The 23459-nt window shown below is 33.4% G+C and overlaps 1 protein-coding gene across 3 annotated transcripts in view; it reads right to left on the bottom strand.

Annotated features, from left to right (window-relative positions):
- LOC110106874 (tRNA-dihydrouridine(20/20a) synthase) overlaps nt 1-23459 on the bottom strand; it is a 49944-nt gene that overhangs the window by 12435 nt on the left and 14050 nt on the right. For all 3 annotated transcript variants that reach the window (XM_020836940.2, XM_020836938.2, XM_020836942.2), the window contains 4 exons: nt 20052-20133; nt 8500-8561; nt 5179-5251; nt 5001-5084 (listed from right to left, as the gene is read on the bottom strand). In XM_020836940.2, coding sequence (XP_020692599.1) covers nt 5001-5084; nt 5179-5251; nt 8500-8561; nt 20052-20133 — 301 coding nt within the window. The remainder of the gene's footprint in view (nt 1-5000; nt 5085-5178; nt 5252-8499; nt 8562-20051; nt 20134-23459) is intronic.

Here is a 23459-nt window from a genome sequence, read left to right as displayed (position 1 = left end):
ATAAAGGATTTATCATGCCAAGTTCCTCACCATGGAGAGCTCCAGTACTGTTTGTAAAGAAAAAAAATGAGAGTTTCAAAATGTGTATGTATTACTGGGAATTAAATAAGCTTATTGTTAAGAACAAATATCATTTGCCTAGAATTAAAGATATTTTTTATCAACTAGAGGGAGCTATTGGTTTCTCTAAAATTGATTTGTGTTCTAAATACCATCAGCTACGCATTAAGGAGGATATAGCAAAGACAGCTTTCATAATCAGATATGACCATTATGAGTTTGTAGTAATGTCATTTGGAGTTACAAATGCACCGACTGTATTTATGGATTTGATGAACATAATTTTTAAGCCATTCCTAGACAGATTAGTAATTATGTTTATATATGATATTTTAATTTACTCAAGAGATGAAAAGAGTCATTCCAACCATTTATAAGCAGTGTTGCAAGTACTTAAAGAGAACAAATTGTATGCTAAATTTTTAAAATATGAATTTTGGTTGAGCAGTTTAAACTTTCTTGGACATGTGATTAGTGGTGAATGCATTTCAATTGATTATAATAAAATTCAAGCCATTTCAGAGTGGCCAAGGACAACAACAATTTCAGAAGTGAGGAGTTTTCTAGATCTTGCTGGTTATTATAGGAGATTTGCAGAGGAATTTTCTCAGATTGCAATATCGTTATCCAGGTTAACTCAAAAGACGATAAAATTTGAATAGAGTAATCAATGTGAATGAGCTTTTCATAAGCTAAAGAACTGTTGAATGACTGGACCAATATTAACAATTCCATCAGGTTCAGAAGGATTTTAAATTTTCTATGATGCCTCATTGAGAGAACTTAAATGTGCACTAATGCAATATGATAAAGTAGTGGCATATGCCTCAAGACAATTGAAAATTCATGAAAGAAATTATCTAACCCATGATTTGGAATTAGTCGTTGTAGTTTTTAAACTCAAAATATGGAGACATTATTAATATGGAGTTGGATGTGAAGTATTTACAGATCATAAGAGACTCAAATACATTTTAAATCAAAAAGAACTTAATTTGAGACAGCGAAGATGGTTATAGCTTATCAAAAACTATGATTTGGATATATAGTATCATCCTGAAAAGACAAATGTAGTTGCAGATGCACTTAACAGAAAAACTCTTGGATATGCAAATTGGTTAATCACCCACCAGGAACAAATAATCAGAGACATGAAAAAACTTGAGATTTTAGTGGTCAATCAGAAAGAGACTAAAGATATGTTATTAAATCAGCTGGTGATCCAATCTATTTTAAAGGATAGAGTACTCAATTCACTGTCTCAAGATAAAAAAGTTCAAGACATCATAAAGAAAGTGCAAGTATGATAATTAGAGAATTTTGTAATTGATGGAGAATGACTACTAAAGTATAAAGGCAGGATTTGTGTTCCAAATGTTGATAATTTAAGAGAACATATATTCATGAAGCTAACCTCTCAAGATATGAAAATCATCCAGGTAGTACAAAAATGTATCAAGAATTGAGAAGATTTTTTGCTAGCTAGGATTAAAAAGGAATGTTGTAGAATTTGTAACAAAATGTATTCTCTGTCTGATGGTTAAAGCTGATCATCAAAAGCCAAGTGGTCAAATACAGCCCTTACCTATACCTGAGTGGAAATGGGAAGACATTGCAATGGATTTGTAATTGGATTACCTAGGTCAAGGCAGAGTCGAAATACAATATGGGTTGTTATAGCAGATTAACCAAATCAGTTCATTTATTACCAATCAACCAGATATATTCAATGGAGAAGTTGGAAAAAATATATGTTGAAGAAATTGTGAGATTGCATGGAATTCTAAAATCAATAGTTTCTGATAGAGATGTCCGATTCACTTCTAATTTGTGGAAGAAATTTTATGAAGCTATGGGTACCAGATTGAATTTTAGTATAACATTTCATCCTCAAATAGATGGGCAATCATAAAGGACAATTCAAACTTTGGAGAATTTATTGAGGTTATGTTTTTTAGATTTTGAAAGTTGTGAGACTCACATACTGTTGATTGAATTTACATACGATAGTTATCAATCTAGTATTAGAATGACATCGTACGAGACTCTTTATGGAAGAAAGTGCATGACACCATTTTGTTGAGTAGAAACAGAAGAGAAAAATAATTGGTACTAAACTGATAGATGATGCTACTAACAAAATCAGATTGATAAGAGATAGACTAAAAGCAGTACAAGACAGACAACGAAAATATTATGATACAAAGCACAAGCCAGTTGAGTGTGAAGGAGGATTTGTTTTTCTAAAGGTCGATCCAATGAAAGGTGTGCAACGATTTGGAAAGACAAGAAAATTGAGCCCACGATTCATAGGTCCGTTTGAAATCATTGAAAGAATTGGAAATATGGCTTACAGATTGGATCTGTCAATGCATATACAAGGAATTCATAATGTGTTTCAAATATCAGTACTTTGAAAGTATGTGTCAGATGAGTCAAAGAGAATCCAGTCCAAATCAATTGACTTGCAGCCTGATTTGAAATATGTTGATGAACCTGAAATGATACTGGAATATGATGTAAAATAACTGAGGAATATAACAATACCTTTTGTAAAGATTTTATTGAAACATGGATAAAAAAGAAATGCTACTTGAGAGAAAGAAGCATAAATTAAAGTACAATATCCTCATTTAATTAAAGGTATGTTTTCTTATACTTGATTCAAACTTCGGAAACAAAATTTTTATAAGGAAGATTGTAATAACTGGTTCATCTGGTCGGTTCAATTGAGCCAAACGGTTCAATTGAACCGGTCAGCCAATTTTAATAATCCCGCAAATAGATATGGGCAAACAGAAGGGCGGAACGAGATAAGAACGACTAAACCCGTGCACAGAAGGATTCAGAGAGTTCTTTTCGCCATTTTTAGCAAGTGACCGGGTTTAGGGATAAGAATCACCAACAACTTTTCATTTTTATCACTAAAGTGGTAAATTGGAAGAAATGTCAATGAACGAGAAGAACGACCGAGAAGAATAAGGAAGAAGGTTTGTTAAGTTTTTCTTTCCATTTTCGCATAAATGCTCTTATTTTACTTCATCTAAAGCAAGAGATATTTTTCATAAGGGAAAAGGGATTGAAAGCAAGGAGAAAGAAATTGGGAGAGAAGGAAGAAGAAGGAATTGAACTTTGAAAATTCCTTCTTAAGGAAAGGAAAGTGATTAGTTTAAGGTTATGTTTCATTTCTCGTTTCTTTTATTGAATAAATAATGAGAAATATATTTTAATTTAGGTTGGAAGAATCCAAGTGTATATAGACTTTGGTTTGATGGTGGAGGAACGAAGATTTGGGAGAAAGTAAAGGAATATTGTGAGGTAAATTTAGTGGAAGAAATCAAATATTTATTGAGATATTTAATTGATATTTAATAATAATTAAATTATTATATTATTGTGAACAGTAAAGATTTTCAATATTGGACGAATATTAAAATAAAAAAATTAAGTGCATAATGATAGTTGTTTGACATTTCATTATTTTATTTCCCAGTTTATTTTGAAAGAAGTGTTTACATAATTGTTTTGCTTATTTTGAGTCTAGCATGAATAAAGTAATGTAAACTTTAAATATATATATGACAGTATACATCAATTATCATGATAAAGTATGTAAAGATGACATGAATATGTGAAAAAAATATAAAAGAAATAGAAAGTAAAGTTAGAAAGCAATTATGCAGATATATGATACTTATATATATTTAGAAACTATATATTAAAGAAATGATATATTAATGAATGAAAAATAAATGGAAAAGGGAAAAAAATAAGCATGCAAATTTACAGGAGTTCATCCCCATATGATGCCAACTGGAGAAGCAACGTACCCGTGCATGTAAAAAGAAAAAAGTTATGGAAAAAGAAAAGAAAAAGAAAATGGTTGTACCTTTGGTATATTTAAATAGAACTCATGTAGTAATTAAATGGGAAAAGAAATACATACTTATAAATGAATATAATATGATATGTATAAAGAAATAAATGGAATGAAATGAACAAAAGAAATGTATATCAAATATTAAATGAATAGACATATATCAAATGTTATATGTATTGTACTTCATACATGTTAATTGTTATAGAAGTTACCCACTCAGTTTATTTTGTAAACTCATTCCATTAAATAAATATTTTTAGGTTAAGTCTCCAAAGATTTATAAATGGCTGAAGATAATAGTATGTCTATAGAAGACGGCGCAACAATGAAAACAGGTAAATTATAACTGATGTAAATGTTTAGTTTGTCAAAAATAGTATGCATAGATTGAATATAATATTTTGTAATAGTGGTTCTTCAGTTGTTTGGAGAAATTTTAAGTTAAAATTTTTAGTAATATGAATTGAATTGTTACTACTGTCCGACTTTTTGTTCCCGCCTCGTCTAATCAGGTATCTGGGTCGGGTCGTGACATCACAACCACTAGAATTGTATATCATATACTCAATCATTATTTTAATAATTCTAAGACCAATATCTTCTAAATATTTCTGCCATTCTTCTAATTCTCACTTGCTTTTAGTGGATTTCTCACCTAATTAGAGCACATGAAAATAATCTATGTAACATAAACAAATTAAGATCTATTTTAGAGATAATTATGAAAAACAATTCAGAACTTGACTATATAAGAATTATGAAAGAATGCTGCCTTTGAACATCATCAAGAAGTAATGAGCTTCATATGGCGTGAAAGAAAATCTCTAAGTAAAGGGGATTGGATATGATCATAAATTTGCTAATAAGAGAAAATATAGTTACATCAGAAACATCCAAATAAACAAAATGTTTAAGCATGGTACTAGCAGGACTACATGTTTTCAAATTTAAAGGGGCATTCTGCAAAAAATAAAGTCACATAAGTGCATATACGTTCAGTTACGTCTAATAAATTGACAAAATTTGAAGAACACAAGTTTTTTGATATCTTGTAACAAACCTTGACAAGCTGCCTAACATTTGGTTTATTAGATCCAAACTTTCCTATAACAGAGTCAGCATATTCTTGATATTGCTCGATGATCTGTAAAAATAAAATTATAGACAATGACGTATGCGCTACAAAATCAGAAAAGTGAAGATGAATAGTAATTGACAAGATAAATTTGTCGCTGAACCTGGCGCCGAGAACATCTATGAAAGGGAACACCATATATTGCAACATCAACATGTCCTAGAGTAAACCATGGGCTGCAGATATTGTGCTAAAATAGTTATCTATCAAAAGTAAAAACAAATAACCCGATCACATGAAATACACTACGTTATGCAATATTCTAGAGAAGTAACATCAGATTAACCATTTAAAATTAACAACCATTCCTGAAGTCTAAGCATGCTCTTTGCAGATTTGGTTTCTGTAGCAGAGATCTAAGATTTTGTTGTATGAACTTGGCCATTGGTTTCTTATAAATGTTTTCTTTTTTAGCTAAAGAAAACAATAACGATATGAATTAAGCTATTCAATCAACTAACTAAACAAAGGTTTGCCGAGAACAGTTAGAACTGGGACTCATCAACTGCTACATTACCTTCCGCAGCAAAAGAGATCATAAGGGGTTATTTCCAATTTGTGAGGTAAAATTAACTACTGCGCAATAGCTTCTCCATTAAGTTCAGGATTATGATTCACAGACACTGACACGGCGACATGGATATGATACGACATAGACACGAGACACGAGTTGAACACGGTATTATAATTTTTATATTTAAGAAATAGTGTATAAAAATTGAATAAGTATAATCTTAAAAATAATTTAGAAATAATAAATCATTTAACTAGAATTTGTGCTTAAAATGATTAATATTACGATATTGAGAGTCGGGCGTCGATGCCGTGTTTCAGGCATCGAGAGAGGAGACGATAATACTGTCGAGAGTCGGTATCAATGTTATGCAGTAAGTATCGGTTTCAATGTTAAGAGGGCATCTGTCATCGATGTTGAGAGGGCATTGGTCGTCGATGTTAAGACGACATAGGAAAAATATGAGATGTCAAGTTGTCGGTGTAGAAATTACTAGCATCGAATATCAATGTCAAGACAGTGTCAAACTTTGATGTTGAGATAGTTTTGAAATGTCGATGTTATAATGACGTTAGACATCAATGTTGAGATGATATCGGGCATTGTTGTAAAACAAAAGTCGCGACCCACCAAAGAGAAATTAAAATAAGAATATTCAATAAATGGGGTATTTAGTGCGGGCAACTAATTTGGTGTTGTAGATAGGAAATAAGAAATTTAGTTTTATATTTTAAAAAAATTATAAAATATTTAAGACACGCGTGCCCAATTTGTATTCAATATTTTTAATCGGACACATATTTTGTGTGTCCAACATATGTCGGAAGCGTGTCAAACGTGTGTAGTGTCGGGCACTGCACGACTCTTTGAGGAGAAGTGTCGGTGCATCACAGGTTCAGGATAATATAAATTGCTTTTAAATTTCGAAATTGGTAAAACAAATTAGATGCATAGAACCTCTTCCCATGAATGTGAAAAAGGGAATAGTCACATCAATAATGGTGATGAGTTAGTTAAGTAATCAATAACATGACTTCAAATGCAAGTTTGGGAAACACAAGCACTTCCATAATTTTAAGCACGTTCATAGTTCATCATCGACAAAGATAATTACTGACTTATAAGCTTACTTGTTGTTGACCTCATTTTTGAATGAGGTCTGAGCTTTCTATCATCTCTTCCTAGCATTTAGGTAATCCTACCCTAGTGTAGAAGGCACATGTAGGATTCCCGGTAGGTTAACTCCCTATGGCATAGGATTGACTCAACATAGAGCACTAATAAGCATTTACTGCCTTTCAATGACTCCAGGTAAAATTGATAGATTCTTCTTCAACAAATCAAATCTCGTCGGCCCCTTAATGTCGATATAGTCAAAACCAATTTGGCTTCAAATGATTTGATGTAAATCACGGGGTTTGAGATATCAGTCGATGTTCTGATGTCGGTTATTTTATTCCCTAACTAAGGGTTTTAGTTTTCGGTTATGGTTAAAAGTTGTAATCAAGTATCTTTTATTTTGTTTTAGGGTTAGAGTTTGCAATTAGTGATTTAACATTTGAAATTATGCCAAATCATTTGAAATCAAATTGGTTTTGACTCGATCGACATTAAGGGGTCGATGGGATTCGATTTGTTGAAGACGACTCTATCAATTTTATCTAGAGTCATCGGAAGGCATCTCTAAATGCTTATTGGTGCTCTATGTTGGGTCAACCCTATGTCATCAGGAGTCCACCTGGAGGGAATCCTACATGTGTCTTCTACACTAGGATAGAAAAACATGACCTCATCCAAAAATGAGGTCAACACTTGCATCACAACATACGCATGAATTTAGATACATTACATTATAATCATATTGCATGATATGCAAGAAGTGATTATAATTCGATAAATGTAGATCAACTTGAATAGATAAAAGGAATCCAAAGGGGCCAGCAATAGAAAATAATGCACCAATATAATCATATGAATACTATAGGAAAAAAATCAGCATATTAATCATGTTACTATCTCATTCATCACTAGAAAAAATAAATTTTGCCAGTGTGAGTGTGAAATCAATGTATAACATAGCATGCATAAACCTGGTCATTGCTAAAGCTAGAGTTGGACCTGAACCAACCCAAACTTCAAGCTTGGAAGATTTTTAAAGCTTATCTTTCTGCTTCAATAGAAACAAAAACAATATCTGCAAGCTTCACCGTATTCCATAAATGAGAAAAATAAATGAATTACATAGCAAAAGATATATTTAGGACAAATATAAGATATGATTTGATACTCATATTTGATATAGACCAGGTCCAGCGAAGCTTTCATCAGTTTCATGTAATGTTCCAAACCAGTACCTATCAACCATCAGATCAACCCACGCTTATTTTTCTTTCTTTGCCTATGCTTATGTCCAAGGCTACCAATAATCTCATGCCATAGTGACTAATTGATTGCCCGCCTATCAAAACCAACACTTTCCCACCAATGTTCCCAGAGCTTTTTCTTACTAAATAAACCTTCCTTTTGCATACACAACACAACCAGCCTTGGTACACAAAATTTCAAATAGCCCCTTCCTAAAAATCTTGGTTTTGAACCATCAAAATAACATCAAAATAAAAATAAATCAATGAGCTGTTGCAAATATTATATTGTGTAGAACTTAAGACAAAGAAAATGTTGGCACTTCAACATGCAGCTAAGTCTCTTGGACTATAAAACTTAATAATATTCTCCTCAAAATTATTAATGAATTAATAAATAAAAAGTATAGTAGTAGTAATATACATTGTAAGTTCAACAAAAAAACTTGCGTAGTTAATTGCCGTGAAATCCAAGATGTCCTACAACTGTAATGAAATCATTAGAAAAATGTTAAAATCCTTCAAATTTAGCATAAATAGTTAATACTTATTATAAGCAGCACGACCAACCATGACACCACTTGCCCCTTGCCTTATTGCTGCATCAACCTGAAATGGAGATGCAATTTTAAGAAATGATCTGGAATAAACTATTATATCCCAATTTTTTTTTAAAGCAAAAACAAGTATTAATAGCAATAAATGAAAAGAGTACAACGTGAAGAAAATAAATAATAATACTAGAGGAGAAAAAAAAAACTAAAAAATAAACAAGGCTAACAAGTGACAAATGAACCAACAAGCACAACAGAAGAACCCCAAGAGCCCTCCTTAAAAACATTTGACTTAAAGCCTGGTATATTTTGAAGAGTTGTGATATACTTTCTTCGTTTTCTTTCCTCCTGAATATAGAATTTGAAACTTCTTATCCACCAGCTCTTGTATGCTAGAAATGCTAACATCAAAAGCAATAGAAAGAATCTAAATTACCCATGTCCCCTATAGCAGGAATAAAATCAAGAGAAGAAAAAAAGCTTGTGAGTCCGGATCATTAATTATAAGTCTGGAGTCAATCTTAATCATTGAGCTAACCCGAGAAGGCAGGATCCAAAGTTGATTCACAATTTTAAAAATAAGCTATATCAGAAGTAGTCAAAATTGCCACCAATGTTTTTCATGTAAAGCAAACTACTATAACCAAATAATGATATGAGTACTTAATGGGCAACTACTAAGAATTACTAGAGAAGAAAGAACAACAGAAGCCCCAAAAAAATAAAACATGAAGACCAGCTCATAGATCATGGAAGATACAAAAATACCCATTTAGATATTTTTACTTTAGCCTTATGAAAACAAAGTAGTGATAGATTTTTTTTTTTTAATTCCTGTCCCTTCTTGTGAATTGAATTTGAAACCATGGTTTAAAATTGCGCAATTTGAGGCTCTGAGGCCCGCCTTTGCGCAATTCCAGTAAAAAACACCTCAATGCTTACGCCTCGAGTTTTTTTTATGAGGCTTGCGCCTCAACTTGGTTGAGGCCCACCTTGAGGCCCGCCTCGCCTCACTGGCATGAGGCTTACGCCTCACGCTATATATATTAAAACTTATATAAATCTTGAAGTAAATGCCCGACATTGGACTCTATAGGAGAGGAGGAATGGGAGAGAGTAGTAATCATAATGATGATTCAAATGAAAAACCCCTTAATTATGACAGTGCTGATGACTTATGAGTTCTTATGTGATATGTCATTGCTATTTATTTTTGGAAATTGAAATTATATTTTAATGAAAAGAATATTGACTGGGAAAGATGGAATTTTGAGTTGAATTATATTTCATGTTGTCTTATTATTGGGATATTTTGATTTCACTTCATATCTTATGCTTTTTTATGTTTTATATTATTCACTCATTAGTATATAAAAAAATTATCATTTTATGTTTACGCAATCTTTTGATTCTGAGGCTTACGCCTCAAAACGTCTTGAGGCTTGCGCCTCGCCTCACGAATGAAAAATGCCTCAATACCCGAATACGCAATTTTAAACATTGTTTGAAACCTTATATCCACCATTAATTTGAAACTCTAGATACTTGCATATGAATAAAAAAGTCACTAACAAAATATGATCAACAATAACATCATCAAGTTTTTATCCCACTACATGGGGTCGGTTACATGAATCGTTTTTCTCCATTATATCCTATCAAGAGTTAAATTCTCATTTAAATCTAATAAAAAGAACATTTCTAATACTTTCTAAACAAGTCTTTTTAGGTCTACATCTACATTCATTAATATAGACCGAATCTAATACATCTACTCTTCTAACCGGCTCATCAGAAAGCCAATGAATTATATGACTAAACCATCTAAACCAACTCTCCCTAATATTATCTTCCAATGGATCTACTCCAACCTTTTTCACGTATATACTCATTTCGCATTGTTTCTCTAAGTGTAAAACCACTCATCCACTTAAGCATCTTCAGCTGTGCAACACTTAATTTTATGCTTCTCTTTTAATGATCAATACTTTGAGCCATAAAGCAGTTCAGGCCTTACCACCATCTTATAAATCCCTCAAGTTTGAGGGGTACTTTTCTATCACACAACTGACTTGATGCATTCTCCACTTCAACCATCCAACTTGAATTCTATTAATAATATTCACATCTATTTCACTATTGCTTTGAACAATAGATCAGAGATATCTAAAATATACACTCTTTTTAATGGCTTGATCACCCAATGTCACAATCCCACCACTAGATATATTACTACTAAAATTATACTCTATGTATGCAATTTGAGATCTACTCAAATGAAAATATTTAGACTCCAAGGTTAACCTCCATAATTCAAGTTTTTTTCAACTACCTCTGTAGTCTTATCAACAAGAAGTACAACATCAACAAAAAACATACGCCAGGGTAAACCCTTTTGTAAATGTCTAGTAAGAACATCTATGACTAAAGTAAAAAGATATGGGCCTAAAGCTGATCCTTGATACAATCCAGCTGAAATAGGAAAATACTTGATCAAACCATCTTGTGTTTCAACACAAGTAACAACTCCTAAAAATTCTAGCATAGATTGCCTTTAAAAAAAGTTTTATAATAATATAATTATGGTCAATAGGCCCAATGAAATAGTCATGTACATAAGGCATGAATTTACATATTACCTCTAGGTTGGGTTGTCCCATAGAGAATTTGCCAACAATTGAGAAAAAGTGGTCTAGCAAGCATAGGAATCTCGCCATCATTTAAGATGAGAGTAGGCTTGTCTTGATAAGTGGATTGCTTTTATTGTTTAATTTCCATTGTATCTTGGTGGAAAAATAAGGAAAAGTGGTTGGATCGAGAGCAATGTATGCCTAAAACATTAAAGCCACCAACATCATTTGCAAAGAAATGAGGAAGGCGGGCACTAGAGACAAAGCTTCCAAAGGAGAGGAAACTAGGTGAGGAGCAACTAGGAAACAAGGAGCCATTTAAATAGGAGGTGGCAACCTAACAGGAAGAACAGAAATCCATTGTATGTGAGAAAATAGTTGAAGATGGAAATTTGAGGTGTGCCTAACTGTTGAAGGGATCAAGAGTGAGCTTTAACCACGCACAAGAAAAGGAAGTGTGAGATGCCCATGACATGAAACGTCAGTGTCAAGAAGTGATCAAGAGCATACATTGCACTCGTTCACATTCGCGCAAGAGAAAACGATTGCCAAATCACGCGTGCATGATAGACAGGGGGCACAAAACAAGGGCAAACAATCTTAAAAAAATCATGAGCAAAGCATGCAATGCATAGAGTTTGAACATGAGGCAATCGTGTAAAGTGCTTATGAGTACCGATCAAAAGCATGCATGGAGCAAAATGTATTTTGGTGACCAGGATTAAAAAGAAGTATCGCAGAATTTGAAGCAAAATGTATTTCTTATCCAATGATTAAAGCATAGCATCAAAATCCAGGTAGACAATTACAACCTTTACCAATACAGAAGTGAAAATGGGATAAAATTGTAATAAATTTTGTAATTGGATCACCTAAATCAAGACAGAGCCATGATGTTATATGAGATATTTTGGATCAATTGACAAAGTCTGTTTATTTTTTACCAATCAAACAGACTGATTCAATGGTAAAATTAACAAAAGAATATGTTTATGAAATTATGAGATAACATGGGATGCAAAAATCTATAGTATCTAATAGAGATGTTATATTTATCTCTAGATTATAGAAGAAGATTTAAGAAGCATTGAGTACTGGATTGACATTCAGCACTGCACGTCATCCTCAATGCGATGAGCAACCAGAAAAGACAATTCAAACTTTGAAGGATTTACTTTGGTTATGTGTATTGGATTTTGATGAAAATTGAGAATTTCATCTTCCTTTAATAGAATTTACTTATAATAATAGTTTTCAATCAAGTATTAGAATGGCAGTATATGAAATCCTATATGAGAGAAAATGAAGGACAAATTTATGTTGGGAAGAGATAGGAAAAAAAAGTGATTGGTACTGAATTTGTGGATGATGCTACTAATAAAATTAAAGTAATCAAAGACATATTGAAGGCAGTGTATGATAGACAACGAAAATATTATGATGCAAAGTACAGATCAATTGAATTTGAAATTGATGAATTTATTTTTATTAAAGTTAATCTAATGAAAGGTGTACAGCATGTTGGAAATGCAGGGAAATTAAGCTCACGATTTGTTTGACCTTTTGAAATTATTAAAAGGATTAGAAAAATAGCTTATAGGTTTACTCCACTAGAGCATATGCAAGGAATACACAATATTTTTTATATATCTGCACTTTGAAAATTTATATCAGATACAACAACAACAACATCAAGCCTTTATCCCACTACGTGGGGTTGGCTACATGAATCATTTTTCTCCATTGTGTCCTATTAAAAGTCAAATTCTCGTTTAAATCTAATAAAGAAAGGTCATTTCTAATATTTTTTAACCAAGTCTTTTTAGGTCTACCCCTACCTTTCTTAACATAAGTCAAATCTAATACCTCTACTCTCCTAACCGGGTCATCGGAAGGCCGCCGTTTTATGTGACCAAACCATCTAAGGCGACTCTCTCTAATCTTATCTTCTACTAGAGCTACTCCAACCTTTTCACGTATATGCTCATTTCGTATCTTATCTCTAAGGGTAAAGCCACTCATCCACCTGAGCATGCTCATCTCTGCCACACTTAACTTAGTATTATGCTTCTCTTTTAATGACCAACATTTGCTAGAATCATTTGAGTTACAGCTTGATTTGAGATACGTAGAAGAACTAGAAAAAATACTAATATGATGTAAGACGAATAAAAAATCAAGAGATATCATTTATGCGGATTTTATAGAAGCATGGGATAGAATGAGAGCCCTCATGAGAGAAAGAATCAGAAATTAGAGCTCAATATCTATAATTATTCAACTAAGGTATGTCTAATTACTCTTCATTTAAATTTCAAGGAAGAAATTTTTATAAGGGGAGACTGTAAGAACCGGCTAGATTGGTTCAATCAAACTGGTCCACTTACGTATAAGGATTCAGTGAGCGGAAAAATAGGCAGAGCGAGCGAGTGAACAGTCGAACGAGCGAGCAAACGAAGCAATATGATCAAGCGAGCAACAGACGCGACTCTTCATGTGTAATAATTTGAGTACACTCTCTTCTATGAAATTCATGAACGAAAGAAGGCTATGATTGAGAGGATGCAATGACAAAAATAAAGAAAAAGAAATTGAGGGAGAAGAGAAGAATTCGGATGCGGAAGAAGAAAATTATGCACATAAGAAGAGTTTATAATTCTTTTGCTAAAAATAGGTAAGTATTTTATTGTTTTATTTATTTATTCTTCAGGTTTTGGAGAAAGTTGAGGGAAGCATAGTTCGTGTGCTTAAGAGAGACAAAGGAGAAAGAGTTTTTTTTTTATGAGGAATTAGGATTTTCTAATTTTCCTGATCTAATTTGCATGAGTAAAGAATTTTTTATTAAGCAAATTGTTACTATATTCAACAAAAACTAAGAAATAATAGGCCGCGATTCATATGATTTTAACTCAACAAGAAGCAAAATTGAGGTAAATTGTGTAAGTTAAAAAAGTAAAATTTTCAATCAATTTCAGGAAATACTATATACAATGCGATTAGAAATATAGTTTATTAGCTTAGAGGAGTTCGACATTGATATTGTTGTTGACGACATCTAACATGTTTGATGATAATTTGATAATATTTCATTTCTTCAAGATTTTGGGTTTAATGATATTTAATGCCAAGTAGTGTTATTTTGGATAGGGAAGAAAATTTAACTATTGAGCTGTGACAAAACACAAGAGCCAAGCAATGATGAGTTAATTAAAATTAATGAAACTGCAATTTTAAGATAACTATGAAGATTCATGTAATTATATACATAACTTCAGGTGTTACATTAAAGAATGTCATATAAGTCTAAAGGAATTTGGGAGAGCGCCAACACATGAAAGAGAAGTAAAGTGGGTGAATACAATTATTTTATAACAGTTATGCTTTTTTCCAATTTGTTTCGATGAAATAATTTGATTATGTATCATGTCTTTATACTAATTAAATTCTAAAGTATCTATCATGCATTATATAGAAGAATATTAAGAAATTAATATAATAATATGATATACACAAATATAGAAGATATTTATACGAAATGATATGCATATGCAAAGAAAAATGAATTATAATATGTCAAAGAAAATATTAAAAGGGAAAAGGCATATGCATGCAAATACAAGAGTTCACCATTTTATATTACTAGCTGAAGATGCAACGTACCCATGCACGTTAAATTGGAAAGAAAATAAAAAGTGAAAATGAAAATAATTGTACCTTCGTTGCTACAAAATATGACGGTGCTCCTATAATAAATAAAATGGAAAAGGAATAAAGTTTATTTAAAGTAATAGAATTTGGATCTACATTTATATTAAATATTTATATGTATGTTAAATGAAAAGTTTGACAAATGAACATGACTACTTATATGCATAATTAATTGTTATACCATAAATTTCAATTGTCCATTGAGTTTATTATGAAAAAAAATCAAATTATTAAATTGAAATGTCATATAAATCTCTTATAGATTAAATGAATGAAAGAGAAAAGTTCCAGCACAGAAGAAAACGATCACATTAAAATAGGTAAAAACTAGTTTATTATATGTTCAAATTGAAAAATTAATTTTAATGCCTCTTTAGTTATAGTTTGGACATTAGTCTTTTGAGTAATTAATATTATTGAAAGAGATGTAATAACTGACTGACCGTCTGTTCTCGCCTCATTAACTTGAGCTTTCGAGTCGGGTCATGACAAAAAAATTATGAAAAATTATAAATCCTCCACCAAAAATCACAAAATTCTTCGGATCATAACTAGACTTCCTAACCTTCAATTTAATTTTTCTTGCATATCATTTGGACTTTTGGAGAGAAAATTATATAGGTTAGAACCTACGGCTCTATATCCTGGTTGTTTGTTGGAATTGGGTTGATCGACTACTATCTTCTTCCCAACCCTAATTCCACTCAAATGTAAACTGCATCAAATATAGCCTTACTCAAAAAATAAAATAAAATAAATCAAATATAGCCTTACTCTTCTAAGCATCTTAGGAGAGCCCCCATCCATCAATTAGATCACAACAGTGATTTAACACCCACATAAGAAGCAACACTAGTCTTTATGTAAAGGATAATTGCACATACAATAAAGGACTTTTAATAATAATATCTTTTTGGCCTTGATTGACCATTATCATCTCCTTATTTTGCTAAGTTGTACTTACTGCAATGTCTTTTAGTCTCTTCATCTCTTCGTCCATATTAACAATTGCATTTTCCAGTATCAAATCACATCTAGCTACTTCAGTGCATTAATGGTCCCCCTTGGTATTCATTAGGTCAACTCTGTGTCCTCTTGGGTACAAGCACTAAAGTTATCATGGATACTCATCTTGTTGGGCTTTTACATGATATGAGGAATTTAACATCTAAAGGTATTGCTCTCTCTATAAATAAGAATATTGAAAGGATGCAAGCATAAATAAATAAGAAAGCATCATCTTTAGTCTTATCATCTTCTCTTCGAGCCTTTTATAGGTTTTAGTGGAATAGATAGAAAATCTTTAACTTAGATTACCCATGATATTGAATCTTATAGTGAAACTATTGCTCCGAGAATTATGATGCAAAAGACTTACTAAACCAATAGGATGTGGATTTTTATGTGATCCCTACGGTTTCATGATAGTTTGGCTTTTCAAACATAGTTTTGGGAATTACATGTAGGATTTGATGAAATTAAGGTTCCAAGATTTTTCTTCTCATAGAAGGCTTTCATGCATGCATGTGATTAGGGTTTTGTGCATAATTTGAAGAGTTAAGAGTTTCTTGATGATTACCAAGCAAGATGCAAACAATACAAAAGATCAGCGAGCAGGCCTCGTTTGACGTATAAAGAGGCGGGAGATGGACGAGGACGCCACTTGACTTCGTCTGTTCTGCATGTCCAACCCAGAGACAGGAGAAAAAAGCTTCTTTCGTTTCCTTTTTTCTCTGATTCGTGCGGTCCTACCGTTTGACTCTTCTGTGTGTCCGATCCAGCAGAGAAGAGGAGGAAACGAGTTTGATCGCCCTGTTCGTGTGTTTGAGTAGGGCCAAAGGATCAAACAGGGGTCCTATATGCTTGCGGCCTATGCTTGTTGTTGCCTTCTTCCTAGACAAAGAAGCATAGGGCTGTTTCTTTCTTCTTGTTGAACAAAATAAAGAGGATAGAGAGGTTGGTGAAGTGATTAAAGGTTGTTTAACTGTTGTAGGAGAGTTCTTCTTCCTCCTTCCTCAACTTCGACGACTCCTTGCCGCCCAAATCGGCATCCGGAAGCTTAGTGACGGTTAAGACAGCTGCTTGGAAACCTTGAGCAGCAGTTTTCTCCTCCATTCCTTCATTTTCTTGCCTTTTGACAAGGCAAGTGCATTGTGATTTGCGCCATGACAACCTGGTGAGGTAAAACCCTTGAAACTTAACAAAACCTAGGTCCCAAAGCCAATGGTTGTATGGTCGACGCTTCCAAAGCCATAGGTCCTTTAGAAACTTTGATTTTTGTTTCCCCAAAACCTTCCATTCGTTGTCCTCTCTGCAAAACAGCGGCCGCTCGTTTTCTCTCTTGTGAGAGTCAAAGAGGCATGCTGACAGGCATAGGGTGGCCGGATTTGTGTCCAACAACCCCCAAATGCATGTATTAGCATTCATTTTGCTTCCCTAACCGTCGCCTATGATCATGCCTTAAGTTAGACATTGTCATTTAATCTCAAATTGAATGTCAATATGTAGGATCCAAATGTAAGAGTCACTTGTTGCATTTTTGTTTCCTAAAACCGTATATCATGGCAAAATTGATGTTGACATTAGGAGTTTGCATTTGCTAGAGGTTGTGGATAGGCTATAGTTTGTTTAAATGTTCGAAACGCATGTGACTAACTTGGGAAAGTTGGTAACTTGTTATAGTACTTACATGAACCTTCAAAGCTTCACTTTGTAAGTATTAAAGCAAGTAGAGTTAATCAAATTCAGTTCAGATATTTTGCAAAGCTCGTAGAGGTCCTAACAAATAATCCCTTCCTCTAACATGCATAATCTCTAGAGATTGGAAACTCACCCTCATGCTTTCGACATACTAAATTATGACAAAAATTGATATAGTTCGTAGAAGCAAATACATAACTCAAATCATGTCAAAATTGATTGAAGTCCCCTCCAAAATCTCAGGTGTATGCCTCCCATCCTATCATGAACTAAAAGCAATGCTTTATAGGCCTCTTGTTAGGATCACTAAATTTTCTAAACTTGCAAATATCCTAAATATGCTCATTTAATTCTAGGTGCTTGTGAAATTAATTTGGAGTGTTTCATGGGCGCTCAAAAGCCAATAGCTAAATACTCCATTACACTTAGAAATTAACTAAGCTTATTTTTTGTATGATTTACAAATTGAAAAGACAAGTGTAATGAAGTCCTAAGCAATTGAACAAATCCTAAAAGATTTGCAATTCTCTTAAGCTTCCAATGAGTTAAATCATGCAAAAATGGATTTAGAAAACTCTCCTAAGCATTAGGAAATCAACATTTCCCTTCTCCAAATGAATCCAAACATTCATAGAGGTATAGGGAGTTCTCTTTCTCATGCACATCCTCTTCATGCATGATACTTGAGTTTCTTCAAAACTAAATGTGTTAGGTTGCATGAATCTTATAACCTTATGATCAAAATCCTAGGTTCATTTCACTCCTTGCTTGTGGAAGCACAAAATCAATAAGCAATCATCTCTTCCTTCTCACGCATGATGTTTGGAGCCTCCAAAAGTTTCAAACAGTAGCATTACATGAATCGTTAGATCTTAAAACCAAACTCTAAGTTATCTATCTCTATTGTTGAAACACAAAATCAACAAATATGCATATTTCCCTCATGTGTAATATTTGGGGCCTCCCAAGGCTCTAAATATTTCATACATGAATCCTTGGAGCGTGGAACCAAATTCTAATGTCATCCACTTCATATGTTGAGGCATAAATTTAACGAATAATCATGCTCATCTACTTTAATATTTTCATTCTAATTATTGCTGACAACTTCCTAAATTATGAAGGCCAAAGAAGGTTCAAACAGTCATAAACCATGATCAAGTTGATGGGAGGGGGCTCCCCACATCTTCATACTAAATTACAAGAGCAAATGAACCAGAGGGAAGGAGAGCCACGATCCAGCAAACATGCCTGTGACAATGGGCTTGGCTCATTCAGCTAGTTGAGCCTATAGGTGGAACAGGGGGAATGCGACAAGAAGAAGCTAACAAAACACAGATTATGTTAAACAAACTAAGGATATATGGATCATAGAAACACATATAGATAGACCAAACCAACAGAGGAGGCAAAACCATGCTCATCCAACATCATTTTAGTAATAATCTAATAAATAAATATTGAGATTCATTTTAAAAAAGAATAAGTATAAGAAACATATGAAATTAACTAGCTACGTGAAATTTATCTATTTTCATGCATGAAAAAAATAATAATAAAAAAAAAATCTATTTTCATGCATGAAAAAGATAGTTGCCAACAAAATATGCATAAAATTAGGTTTAGATTTAAATTGAAGCAGGAATTTTTAGATCTCTTTGAAATCCATAAACCACCTTTGTAGTTAATTTATCATGGTAAGTAGAAATTAAGTATTCATACAAAATACTCTCAAAGCTCTCTCTCTCTCTCTCTCTCTCTCTCTCTATCTCTCTCTCTCCCCTAGCTTTTTTTTCTCTCTACTCGAGCAATCAAGAAAAGGTGGAATTAATTCCAACAAAAGGAAATGAAAAGGAACTATAAGACATGACAAGGGAAATAAGAAGAGGAAGTCATCATTCACGAAAGAGGAATAATTCTAACTATCATCAATCTACTTATTGTTTCATAAATCTTTCTCACTGACCAGTAATCACCATACCATCTCTCCAATTATACAACATCTAGCTCCGTTGAACCTTCAAGAACAAACAATATTGCTTGAACCTTGAAAGGCCTCTTTAAAAACCAAATAGAAACCTTAAAAGGCCATCAATCCACAAATTATTCCGCACAATTATCAATAAAGGATTATACATATATGCTATTGCCCACATCATCCAATGTTGAGAAAAGGTTTTTCATTAAGCCCATCTCAATCCAAGGATCATTGCGGGCTGTGTAAGATTATGATATATAGCAGATTGTTTTTCATGAATGATCTAAGAGCAATTAGCATTAAATGGCAGAAGAACAGTATTTCACACCATAAAACAAAACTAAAAATAACATAATTAGCTAATTAGGTGGCAAAAGTGAAGGAAGTTCTTCAAAAAAAGGAAGTGGCACATAAAGCTGAGTTGAATTAAAAGAAAATTGATGCAAAAGGAAAATATATGGGTGAAAACCCTAGAGGAGTGTTCCCACGATATACGACATGAAAAATCAAACCCTGATGTAATTTTTACCTGATTGATGCAAGTGATGCCTCCGTTTAGGGTGAACTGCAGTTCAGGGAAATCACGTAGTAGGGCAAAATAGTACTCATATCTGTAGATTAGCATGTCAACAATAAATTCCGAAAGATTACAAGATTACCTAGAAAAAAGAAGCCTGTGTATGATACTGAAGAAGACAAAAGTAGCACTCTTTCATGGAATTCTTCCATATAAAAAATGAGTACTTCCACTTTAAATAAGAGTCATGTAACAATAAATAAACAAATCAAATATACAATTCACATATTTAGGCATAAATAAGAGTCTTGTAAACAACAAAAAACAATTTGAATATGCTAATGCATATTAAGGCATAACGATTTCACAAGTCTTCGTTCTCTCATTTCAGACCTTGACTAATCTTAAAACTTATCAGCACACACTTTTAGACTATATTCGTAAGAATTTCATGGACCGTCTGTTTCTATCTCTGCTTAATTCAAACTAAAACTGATTTCCAAGAACTTACAATGGAAAAATTAACTCTCGTCGACGTATAATGCAAAGGATTAAACCAGCTAAGCCCACCAGATCAGGGAACATAAATTATAAGGGATGCTAGAATGTAGGAAAAACTGGGTTTTTATAATCATAATAATTATTTGAAATGTTAGGAAAGACTAATAACTGCTTTTTAGAGGCGCGGCATCACCAATAAAAAGATTTTAGCACTCAACAAGCTAAAGCTGAAGTGAATTTTAGGACAGTATTCATGGGCTCCAAAAATTCGCGTCCAGGCCTCCCCGTACCACTTTTTTATTTTATGGAGAGAGTTTTAATGGATTTAGGTTCCAGGGTAAATTTTCGGAAGGTAAATTGAGTTTTGATAAGACACCACATAGAGATTTGGTCCTCTTTTTGCGAGGACTTTATGATTTGAGTTTTGGTTTCCCATAGGTAAAAGCAAGCCCGTATGATTAATTACCCCTCCCTATTACAAGAGAAAATATTTGATTAAGGCTAGTTGTTAAATAGGTTGCAATAATTATAACCAATTTTAGCGTTTGAACTTAATTTTGAATTTTGGAATTTACGATTTGAAATTTGTCACCATAAACTTAAAAGCGGGTGATGGGACAATGATGATGGGACCGATCAAAATCACATGATACGTCATCTTGGGTTGTCATGGTCCCTAGTCTACTTAGTCAGAGGAGGTAGTCGACCCAATCTAACAAAAGGAACCTTGTCGGCAACTATGGTGTGAAACCCTTAAGTAAATAGAAGCTAAACTCTTAAACATCGAGGCGCATTTTGGTGTAATGATTGGAATTTCATTAAGAAAATTTACAGTTAAGCATACTCATCATGAAGAAATCCTGTGATGTGATGGTTGACCTCATGGAAAGTTACACCAACAGGACAAAATCGTGAAACCCTTAGCCCAAAACGGACAATATCCCAATAGTTAAGAATTTCGGTAGTTACATATGGTATCAGAACAATACATCAGCTGAAGATGGAACTAAGTGTCATAAAAGACAATGTGTTATGCCATGATAGCCACCAATAGAACTCTGTATGGGACAAAGTACTACATGGCGGGAATCACCACTTGAATTTGTAGGGGGCACCACTAAAATCCTAGTTACCTGGTGGAGGACTCTCCGATAAAGATGCTGACAAGGACATCAATTACTTAAGTGGAGATTGTGAAACCCCTTAGTAAAAAGAATCTAAACTCTTAAACATCGAAGCGCCTTTTGGTATAATGGTCAGAATTTCATTAAGAAACTCTGCAGTTAAGCGTGCTCATCTCGAAGAAATCTTGGGATGGGTGACCTCCTGGGAAGTTACAGCAACATGACCAAATCATGAGGCCCTTAGGCCAAAGCGGACAATATCCATTGGTTCAGAGTTTGGGCTATTATAAATGGTATCAGAGTAACACATCAGTCGGAAGATGGGAAATAAGAGTCATGCAAGATAAAGTGCTACGTCATGAGAGCCACCTTTTGAATCTTGTATGGGACAAAGTACTACGTGGCAGGAGTCATCTCCTTAACTTGTAGGGGCCACCTCTAAAATCCTATCTGCCTAGTGGATAATTCTGGGATAATGATACTAACAAAGACTTCAATTATTTAAGTGGGGGAGATTGTGAACTATTTAAGTAAAAAGAAATTAAACACTTAAATAACAATGCGTCTTTGGAGTAATGGTATGAATTTCATTAAGAAACTCTGCAGTTATGCATGCTCATTCCAAAGATATCCTAGGATGGATGACCTCCTGGGAAATTACACCAATATGACAAAACTATGAGGCCCTTAAGAAGTGGATAAACCTCAATAGTTAAAAGTTTGGACTATTATAAATAGTATCAGAGCAATACACAGCTAAAATATGAAAACTAAGTGTCAAACAAGACAAAGTACTACACCATGAAAGCCACCTTTTGAACCATGTATGGAACAAAGTGTTACGTTGTGGGGATAACCACTAGAACTTATAGGGGCCACTTCTAGAATCTTATCTTCCTAGTGGATGACTCTAGGATAAATATGCTGACAAGGACGTTAATTACTTAAATGCAGGAGATTGTGAAATCCCTTAAATAAAGAAGCTAAACTCTTAAACATCGATGCATCTTTTGATGTAATGGTCAGAATTTTATTAAGAAACTCCGCAGTTAAGCGTGCTCATCCCAGAGTAAATCTGGGATTGGTGACCTATTGGAAAGTTACATCAATATAACAAAATCGCGATGCTCTTAGGCCAAAGTGGGTAATAACTCAAAAGTTAAGAGTTTGAGTTGTTATAGGGTTGATGCTAACTCACTTGTGAATTGTGATGCCTTAATTGTTGACTTTCATTACAGCCGCAAGATCGCTGACCAGCTTTATAGGTTAAACCCCAAATTATGCAAGAAGCCAATTTTTGTTTATGCGGGAATAAAAAATAGATGTTTCAATCCAAATTGGTTTGATAGATACTATGGTTGGTTAGTACAATATAAATAAATTGCATATTGTTTCTGTTGTAATCCTTTCATAACAAAGGAAAAGGAAAAGAGGATGATGAGGTATTTAGCCAAATGGATTTTCAAATTGATAAAAAAAAAAAAAATCAAGAAATTTGAACTTGATGTTGGAGTCTCTAATAGCACTAACAATAATACACAAAGCTAAATTTAATGTCGCAAATCATGGCTTGAAATCCTCCGCTAGCCAGGATTTGCGACTAATTTCCTAATCCGCCGCAAAAAGCTGAATTTCATGCAGTGTAAAGTCATTTCAAAATAAAAAATAAAATTGAACACGGCAAAAGATGTGCCGTTCAGAATGCCGGTGGTCGTCCATGTCACCATTGTACGAAATTGAGTGGCCCCTTCTCCTCCAAAACTTGTTTCATGGATATGGTCCCCACCAACATCAG

This window comes from Dendrobium catenatum, unplaced genomic scaffold, assembly GCF_001605985.2.
Source record: "Dendrobium catenatum unplaced genomic scaffold, ASM160598v2 fragScaff_scaffold_1680, whole genome shotgun sequence".
Lineage (NCBI taxonomy): Eukaryota > Viridiplantae > Streptophyta > Magnoliopsida > Asparagales > Orchidaceae > Dendrobium > Dendrobium catenatum.
This window is presented reverse-complemented; position numbering and strand designations above follow the sequence as displayed.